Genomic DNA, 10,276 nt, shown 5'->3' on the forward strand with positions numbered 1-10,276 from the left:
GCTGCTAAAGGATCATGTATCAACTGGATAATAAAAGTAAGAGTGTTCCTGACAAACCTGTCTTAGTTTCTTTAAACTAGGTAACTAGGGCTGAGGTAGGCAGCCGCAACAAAAAATAGGATGATGAGGACAACAGGTTCAGGTCTCAATACATCCAAGGATGAGTCTCCAACTAGGGATGCAGACACTGGATTCAGAAGCTTTATCCACCACAATAGTTGTCTACAAACCAGTAGGTATGACCGTACGAGTGTTACCTTTGCTGAAACTCGCGCCTCTTGCCGCCGATCAGATCACCGTCGTAAGCCGGTGCAACTAGTCGGAACCAGAACAAGATGTACACATACAGAACTAGGTAATCAGGCAAGCAGGCTGGTGGATGCTTTTGATGTAGGCTAGCTTAGGATGCAATCTAATCTCACGGCCACTTGATTGATCCGTAGAGATACACACAAGAACACAGGATATTTTCCCCACTCTGTCATAGCTTCCCATATGATTTTCTCCTTTATTGTAATAATAGCATGATTACATAGACTCCAAAGTAAACACTACTAATACTTGTCACCCTATGTCCAACGTGACCTAAACTTAGGACTCTCCAAACGACACCAACATGTATAAGACATCCTAACAACCTCTCCCTAATCCCAACTTGTCTACTCAACAACTCAACAACGACTAGTCTAATTAGCTCTCCTAAATTTTGATCACATCAAATAACAACGACCACACGCATAGAAAACTTTTATAGCCAAGGGCCTGTTTCGTGCCCCTCTTCTTCTCTTTATATTTTTTCTCTTTTAACTCACGGAGTTACAAAAGACACACTTGATGCTGTGCATCTAAGAACCTTCCTACGTGATGTCCTCTAACTAGGCAGCATCTATAATTCTAAATATATTATATGTTATAATTTAGGAGCACTGCCTGTCTCTGTTGCATGTGGTGATGAGGTCATGTCATCAGCATATCACTGTTAGATCACTAGCAAGACTCACAAGATGGATCAAATGTAGTGAGGGACTTCACAAACACAATGTCTAAAGTGACATAGCCTACTGCTTCTTGTCCACCCACCTACAAGCGATTAACCAAATCGACTCCACTAGTCTACCAGGCATGCAACTTGACTAAAGTCAACTGATCTTAGATCATAATAAAAAATTCACACGATTAAATACGAGAAGTTCCACGTGACATGCTAGTACATAATAGCAATCTTAGCGTCAACCAGAACACATTCACAGCATACAGAATTGAAGAACCATCTAGCCCTTTTTCTTTGTTAAAGTAACCCAAGTATTACTCAACATACTTGCAGAACAATCAAAGCCATCTCAGTGTACCCATTTCATACTACTCTCAAAGAAAAGCGATTTTTTTAGCCAACAATAAAGTTTAACCATACAACACTGTACAAACTATACAAAAAACTCCAAAGCTGAATCATCACAGCATTTTTTTTAATAAAAAATAGCAATACAAAGGAGAAAACCAATAGAAGATCAATCAGTTTGTGATGGCACACCTGCAACCTCTATGGTTATCATGTTCTCTAGTTTTTATTTCTCCAGATAAGTATGTACAATCAAATTAAAACTAGTAAAAGGTCAGTGACTGAAAGCTTGCATCCATTAGAGGCGAAGACTGGACTTCCTAGATTGTTCCAAATGAACAACATACCTTACAGAAATATAAGAACTAGACGGTTTCAAAATTAATTAAATTTATGCATTAGGAATCTAAAATCATAAATCATGCACCATCTAAGCTGAGTAATCAACATGAAATGACATACTGCCTTCAAGACAAAAGATATACTCATAGCTAGAAGATAAATTACCTCACTTTTTCAACAAAGATAGAATATTAGTACATCTCATGTGTTCACATTTCAGATTCGCGCAGTCTCCAGCCAACTCCCCTGCGTACAAGCAAAAGAAGCACAAAAGGAAAGAAATATCAAAGATAAGTTGAATCAATGAGAAGGCATATGTGCAAACCATTATAACTTTAGGTAACTGGAGGAGGGGGATTAGCTTCTGTTATGATGACAGTAAATGAATCCCCCTAAACGAAGCTAATCATTATAAGTACATGATTGCAGTTAGCAATTAGCAATGGACAGACATCAAACCATTAGTTATATTCTTCTTCTAGCTTTAAGGTAGAAAAGTAATAATAAGAAATTACATCACCATCAATGATATGATGGGAAATTTCTAAAATTATGGCCAATGGTCTAGAAGAAAGCACATATTGGAAAACCACAGTGATTACATAGTACCATTCGAATTTAATTAACTAGTGTTCTTTTTTTTACAACACATAAAGTACATGTTATAAATAGATATTTAGTGTCAAGGTCAGTGAAGATAGACATTATCTTTCCCATAAATTTATTGTATGGGAAAATATAACTAGATTTAAGCTTCCAAGTGTGCCAGCCGGTTAACTATTTCATGTAGCAGACGGCTTCACGACATCACAAATTGCCAGCACACGACTGTGGTTACCAATTAGAAATGGCCACAAATCAATGAAATAGTTATATTCTCGTTCTAGCTTTAATCTGGCATGGTAATAATAAGAAATCACATCACCATAACTCATCACCAGACCAACAAGGAAACAAACAACTGAACACATTTTTATATATCCAGTCAATTTTTAATCGCAACTACAATTTATTACCGCAATCATGTGCCAAAAGCAATCCAAGAAAAAAAAGTTACTCTTGTTCGCTCGTGCAATGTGAATATAGAGGAGGCATTACCTGTAGTATAGAAATTTGTGTGTGGATAGAAAGTGTCCAAACATAAGCCACCTCGTTTGCAAATATGTTTGATCTGCATCGAGTCAAGTTGGAGCGTGAAGACACCGCGGATCGTAGACAGAACAATCACATTTGTGTCCTCATCATACCCCGTTATTATCATCTTTTTGCAACGACTAAACATTCTATGCGGAAAGAGCTCCTGCAATTGAATACTTTTCTGCAGAAACACCCATGTGACAACGCCATCACAGTTTGATTTCCTCTCCCATAACAGGATGGTTAGTTTTGACAAATATGCGAGGCCAAGTCTGTTATCATCCATCCTTAAGACCTGAACAAATCCATAGGAGGTGGTGTTCATAGGGCAGTCTACCGGCCTCTTGATCAAATCAAGGTGCTGACTTTCAACATCAAACACAAGGACGTTACCACCACAAAGCACCCAGCAAAGTGCACTCCCAACAAGGATGCCAGGCCTTATGCCAAACATCATGTCTGTTGACTCCATGGAGACAATGTCTCCCCATAAACCAGATGCCGATTCATAGAGGCAAGCGAATGCTTTTCTGTATCCAATGACCCAGATCAAGACCAATTTGAGCGGTCTCGAGAAGCAATCGCCATGCACGTGCCCGTCTTGGGCATCAGCGCACATCACCGCGGCCTCCCAGTACACCAGGTGGACCTCCGGGTCGAACACCAGCCCAGGAGGACAAGCCACACGGTGCTCTTGTCCGGTGAGGGGATCCCACACCATCACCTGATGAAGCCACATGTTGACTAGGATGGCGAGGCCGTGGCGGCAGCCTACGAAGTTCCAGTGTTTGTTGCTGTTGTTGGGCACGGAGAAGCGGGCTGCAGCGATGCGGTCCGGCGAGTCGAGCACAGGAGTGAAGTGGTGCTCTGTGCTCATTGAATTACCTCTGAAGAAGCCGAGCAGTGGAGGTTTTTGGTGGTGCCTGCGGAAGCGCTTGAGGAAGTCCGGATCGGACAGGATGCTGCGCCAGCGCTTACAGACGAGGGAGGCGTGGGGGAGTGACGATGGGTCCGGAGGGAGGCGCAGGAGGATCTCCGGGAGAAGATTCTCGTCTTCCACTGGGGACGCCGTCGCCGGCGAGCAACGGCGGCGGCGGCTCCTCATACTTCAGCCTGTAGCGAAGACAGCAAGAGAATTATCAAGAATCCTAAAACCAAATCAAAATTGGAAGAGCAGGAGTCAAGATAGGAGTAAAAGAAACCAGAGGCACTCACCGTTTGTTCTTCCAGAGGCCTGGCCGGAGCGCCGCCGTTGGTCGCCGCTACGAATTAGGGTTAGGGCAAAGGAGGGCGGGGCAGGGCAGAAGGGCGGGGGTAGGGGGAGGCGCGGCGGAGTGCGTGAGGGACGCAGCGGAGTTCAGGACGGACGCGGTGGAGCTGGAGGAGCAGCGGCGGCTGGCCACCGGCCGGCGCCGTTGGGTGGAGCGGCGGCGGCTGAGAGTCTGAAACCTGAGACAGCGAGATGCGATGTGAGTGTGCTCTTTTTTGTTTCCTTTCCAGCGATGTGACTCTACTCACTGTAGGCATGGAAATGGCATATTTACCCTTGTCGAAAGGAGAAACAGCTGCTACTTTAGTCAGAGAGTGCACGAGAGTTCGTAGCCTCGTCAAATCCCTTTTGCCTCTGCGTTGATCTTGCTTCCGCTGCCATGCATGGATGGCACTCCTGCCATTCAGGCTGGACATAGCGAGCGGGCTTTTCAGCCCGCTTGTGGCCCGTTCGTTCTTGGCCCGCTCGGTCCAGCCTCGCTAAATATAATGGACGATCCGGTCTGTAAATATGGGCCCGTTTCGGTCCGGTCCAGGCTCGCTAAATAGTGTAGCAGGGAGCGCGGCCTCTGTCGACCTCCTCGTTGTGCTCGCCATCGATGCGGGGAGCTTGCATCTGGTTGCCAACATGCCGTCGACACGGGGAAGGAAGAGCCATGGAGGGACCTCCGCGTCCCATGAGATCACGAGGCTTCAAGAGCGCCGCCTGCAGACCGGCCGCCATTGGCAACTTCTTGACTTAGTCAACCACCTCCTTGCCGCCTACGAGCGTCGTCCGACCACCACAAGCATGAGGGGCATCTCCTCCGCAGCGTCGCCTGTCGACCGCAAGCATCAGGTGCATCTTCTACGGCCCCGGCCACCATGCTACTTCTCCCTCCACCTTTCCGACATGCTGACCCCACATGGCAGTGACTGGCCACCGCAGGGACCGCCGAGCCCGTCGGTACACACCGAGCTTTACACCCGCCGATCCGGTCCCTGAAAAGAGGACCGCGGCACTGCTCGGTCCGGTCCGGTCCAGACCGCCGGCGACCGGTCCAAACTGCAGCTCGGTCAGCGACCGGACCGGCCCGGACTGTATCCACCCTGACCTGCCACCAACGGCATGGATCATCTCCCCAACGCCAATCTGCCTACGGCCGCTCTTCAGAATGGCGGCCACCAAGACGCTCTGCTTGTTGCGCCGTCGGCTTATTCCCTCCCCGCCTTGGTCTTCAAACCATTGACATCGGCTGCCATGTTCCGGTCATCCTTGACCTGCTGGCCGGCAACTACCAGCAGTAGCACTCACACTTTGACACCAATAATGCTACACTTAGGGATGCTTGTTGATGTGGAAGCGTCCCTGTCATTCCCACGGCCCACCCTTCTCTAGCAGAAAACAGCAAAAAAATTACTCAATGCAGAAAAGTCATAATCCCTGCTCATCCCCTTTCTCTACCGGGTGATGCGACGGCGATGGGTGATGGCTGACAGCGGAGAGGATGTTCCCCCAGATCAGCGGCGGTGTTACATGGCGAGGGTCCTTCGAGGCGGCCCGACCTGCCAGTTCCCTCGCGCGGCGGGTCTAGCTCCCCTGTGACGGCCACGGCGAGCTCCTGCTCGAGGGAAACCGATTGGTGAGCTCTTTGCAGTCAGCGGCGGCGCGGAAATCGCTAAGTCATACGCGGGCGGCGCTCACGAGTTCTTTCTCTCTGGCGGCTGCGGCACGAGATCTTGGTCTCCAGCGACGGCGGTGCGAGCTCTTGGTGGTCGGCTGCGGTGGCGCAAGCTCTTGGTCGTCGGCTGCGGTGGCGCAGTGAGGTCCTCCATTGTTGCAATGCCGAGCAACTAAAATCACAAAAATCCTACATGTTGTTTGTAATTGCCCATGTACCTTGGTTGTCTGATGATGTCACTTTTTCCTTGACAGATTCAGAGCTGTGTTAGATGTGTGATGAAACAGTACTAGACAAGATGCCGATTCTGATAACAGAAGCTAAGCAAGCCAATACAGTATTCAATCTTGCATCATCGTCATTATCATATGGCTGCATGTGTATATCTTGTCAGGACATGCCATCTCTGCAAACAAGTGCAGACTCAATCCTTCTCTGAACATACCATCAGCTAGTGCCCTCCCTGTGAACATCTTCAGGATCCAGCAGAGTTATCCCAAAGCTGTAAGCATCACCAGCAGCTGATACAGAAAGGGCGCAAAATCAAGGCAGTTCAGTTTATTAATAAGAGGAGGGCGCAAAATCAGGGCATCATCATTGTAAACATATCTCCTTATTCAGGGATTTAGTTAGCCACGACTGACAAGCACGTTCATGCACTCATGTACTTGCCTCAGATCAATAAAAAAGTGGGTTTCATCATATTCTTGCCTCTTACATTCTGTCATTGTTTCTTGAGAATGACAAATAAAGAGTATTTGCTGCTGATGTTTCTGCTAGGTTAGACATAAAAGAACCACCTAACATTTGAACTGGAACTGAAACTGGAAGCAACTAATACTTGAACCATATAACAGAGACAAATTCAAGTACCTTGGGCAGAAACAAGATGACAAAACATAAATCTGTCTACTTTTCTAGTGCACTTGTACCTACCAGGTATCAGGTATTACATTAAAGTTGACAAGGTCATACAAAATATTGCATCCAACATCTTCAAACTATGTAAATCATGTCCAAACCCTGGTCCATCATATTGTCGAGCCCTTAACTTTCATCGAAATGTAATACTGCAGAACTAGGCTCTACAGTCGATTCCTGCTGAACTTGAAATAGCATACTCGTATATTTTCCAAGAATTTGGGGCATAACCATTGTTGATGAACCTCCAAGTGATACTGTAGCCGATCCTTGTGGTGGATTTATGTCGCCATTGGTAATGCCCAAGTCAAATGATTTCTGCTCCAAAGAAAGTGATAAAATTACATGGATGTTTAAGAGTTTACTAGAAATAAAAAGGTGAGAAATAAGCATACCTCAGCCATGCTACTACAAGCTTGGCCATCTTGTTCCACAACGTCTTGTTGTAGAATATCATCATGTGATGATTTCCTTTTTTATTGGACATTTTCTTTTTCAAATTCATGGAGCGAGCCTGAAATAAATACAAAATTAGTAAGAAAACACCCAACACATGCCTACAGAGAATCCCTCTGAATTCAAAGTGGCGACATGAACCCATCGGTGCTGATTGCAGTAAAGCCCTTTAAGAAATTCATTATCACCAAGATCATATACTTCTCAAGCATAAGCATCCAAGCAACTTCAAACTCTGTAACTGTTAATGAATCATAAACTGCCTTGCCAATAGCAACCTTAATGTGATCATATTCATCATATCCACCAAACTTCTCGGGTATCTTCTTCATTATATGCCTCAAACACCATCTATATCGAGATTCTGGAAAAACTCTTTCCACACCATTTTGAATTGCTTTTGCTTGATCGATTACAATAGTTTTTGGATGGAGATTTGTCATGCATACATGTGAGCCATGCTTGAAATAATCAAACAAATGTTTCAGTATCTTCATATGATAATAGCACACATCCAAGCTAAACTGATTGTCCATGATGATTCACTCCGACTAAACAAGCAAAAGGCATATCATATTTATTCGTCAAATATGTTGTGTCAAAAATAATGGCGTCATGAAAAGATTCATACACTGCTCTACTTCCTGCATCAGCCCAAGAAACATTCCTTAGTCGAGATTCATCATCAAGGTCCATCACCTCTGCCAAGTTTCAACCTTCTTGTTTTCTCTAGAAAATTGCAAGCATCCTTCTCACCAAAAGTTAGGTTCTCATGACCATTTGCTTCCACAACAAAAGAATTGAAATTCTTGTTTACTCGAATTCCAGCCCGGTCATTCAGCTCAAACCTTCGCTTCACATGGAAGTCCAATTTTTGGTTGCATCTGAATAACCGAGACTTGTGTGAACTTAATCTGTGATTATGATCTAAAATGACGGTTGAAAGATGAAACTTCCCATCAGGACCATGGTTAATATTGATTTTAGCTTTACATCCTAACCCGGTTGTTGGATTTGGTTTCAACATAGTACTTGAGTTGGATTGAGTCTTACCATACCGAGAGCACGAAAGTGTAAGATGCTTCAGCTGTCCATTATCAGCATTGCTTGAGCTTCTTCTTGTCACATCAAAGCCCTTTGCTTTAGCGTAGTTGTTGTATTACTCTCGCACCTCATTCTCAGTACCAAAGGTCATCCCCAATTTAGGGTCTCCAAGTAAGGCATCTGGTTGAGATTCACCATGGTCATGTTCAAGTTCCGTGTTGCTCATTCCGATGCTTAATGTTGTCATCATCGCTTGAACTAGGCATGTCAGTTGATTCTGGAACACCACCAATTCCATCACACATTTCTATAAATCAAGAAAATTGTAAACATTATTATTGTTCAAAGGGAATATAAATAAATTTATAGGGGATGGTAACATATTGTGCTAACATTTGGCATGTGGAACATGATCTATACAAGATGTATACATTCAGAAGCATGCGTAGGAACAAACAATCAATCATAAATAATGTGCTACACTTCTATAGATTCAGACACAAGAAAGGTGCAGATATTGAACATAACAAAATATTGGGGCAAAAAGTCAATCGTAATCTAATGAAGAAAAGTTAGATGGAAGATGTAGAGATTGAACAATATTGGGGCAAGAACCTCAACTCCTACAGTCCTCAAGCTTGGCCAAACACAAACCTTAGTCCACCCCCAGCGTCGTCCGCGGTGCCGAAGCTTCGATGGTGAGGGGCTGCGACAACAGCAACTGCTGAAACAAACAAAAAAATCAATCATAATCTGATCAAGAAAAGTTAGATGGAAGATGCAGAGATTGAACAATATTGTGGCAAGAACCTCACCTCCTCCAGTCCTCGAGTTCGGCCAAACACACACCTTAGTCTACCCCCAGCGTCGTCCACGGTGCCGAATCTGCGACGGACAACAGTTTATGCAGCAACCTGCTGCGGCAACAACGCCCTCGGATCTAGAATCCCAGCGGCTAGTTGTTCAATGTGGAACGAGGGAATCCAAGCGGCCTGTCTAGAAAACAAGGAGGCGGCTGGCTGTTCTTTTTTGTTCGAGGTAGAAGCTAGAAGGCAGACGGTCTGGCTGTTTGGCACTTGCTCGCGGCCACGTCAGATTCTATCCTAGTCATTCCGTAAAGCTTCCGTAAGTCATCCCTAAGTGTAGCATTATTGCTCTAACCCGACGGCTATGATATCAACGCAGATCTTACTAATAAACCGATGAACGAGCTGCCGCACGGTCACGCTCCTCATTCAAAAGGTCAAGAGCATCTTGACATGCTTTTTCATTATCAGCTTCAACATAAGCCGCCACACGGGGCGAGTCGTGACGAATGTCATTAGGGAGAACCGCCTCTGCTGCGTAAACCATGAAGAAAGGCGTGCAACCCATAGATCTGTTGGGGGTAGTATTGATATTCCATAACACTGAGGGAAATTCCTCCACCCAACAACCCGGCGTCCTCTGCAAAGGGACCATAAGCCGGGGCTTGATGCCTGTCAAAATTTCTTGATTGACTCTTTCAGCTTGGCCATTGGACTGGGGGTGAGCTACTGATGATACATCCAGACGAATATGCTCTCATTGACAGAATTCTTTCATAGCACCCTTGGACAGATTAGTGCCATTATCAGTTATAATGCTGTGAGGAAAGCCAAACTAGAAAATCACCTTTTTGATGAACTGAACCGCTATTGCCGCCTTCACACTTACTAACCGGCTCTGCTTCAGCCCACTTTATGAATTTGTCAACCGCGGCCAAAAGGTTGGTCTTTTTATCCATGGACCTTTTGAAAGGTCCGACCATATCCAGCCCCCAGACTGCAAATGGCCAAGTAATTGGAATCATCCTCAATTCTTGAGCTAGCACATGAGCTCATCTTGAGAATTTCTGACAACCATCACAGTTACTGACCAAATCCTCTGCATCATCATGTGCCATCAGCAAATAAAATCCATGGTGAAAAGCTTTTTCTATGAGAGATTTAGAGCCAGCATGATGACCGCAATCTCCTTCATGAATCTCTCATAGAATATCACGACCTTCTTTAGAAGAAACACAACGTTGAAATACCCCTGTGACACCTCAATGATGCAACTCACCATTGACAATAGTCATTGACTT

General features: G+C 45.0%; 1 protein-coding gene across 1 annotated transcript in view; it reads right to left on the reverse strand.

Moving 5' to 3' along the window:
- The window catches only part of LOC119318907, a 4,647-nt gene extending 724 nt beyond the window's left edge, over positions 1 to 3,923 (reverse strand). The window contains exons 1-2 of the mRNA XM_037593465.1: positions 2,780 to 3,923; positions 1,847 to 1,927 (exon numbers count right to left, since the gene is read on the reverse strand). Coding sequence (XP_037449362.1) covers positions 1,848 to 1,927; positions 2,780 to 3,923 — 1,224 coding nt within the window. The 3' untranslated portion in view covers position 1,847. The remainder of the gene's footprint in view (positions 1 to 1,846; positions 1,928 to 2,779) is intronic.
- Between the last annotated feature and the right edge of the window lie 6,353 nt (positions 3,924 to 10,276).

This window comes from Triticum dicoccoides, chromosome 6A (assembly GCF_002162155.2).
Source record: "Triticum dicoccoides isolate Atlit2015 ecotype Zavitan chromosome 6A, WEW_v2.0, whole genome shotgun sequence".
Classification (NCBI taxonomy): Eukaryota; Viridiplantae; Streptophyta; class Magnoliopsida; order Poales; family Poaceae; genus Triticum; species Triticum dicoccoides.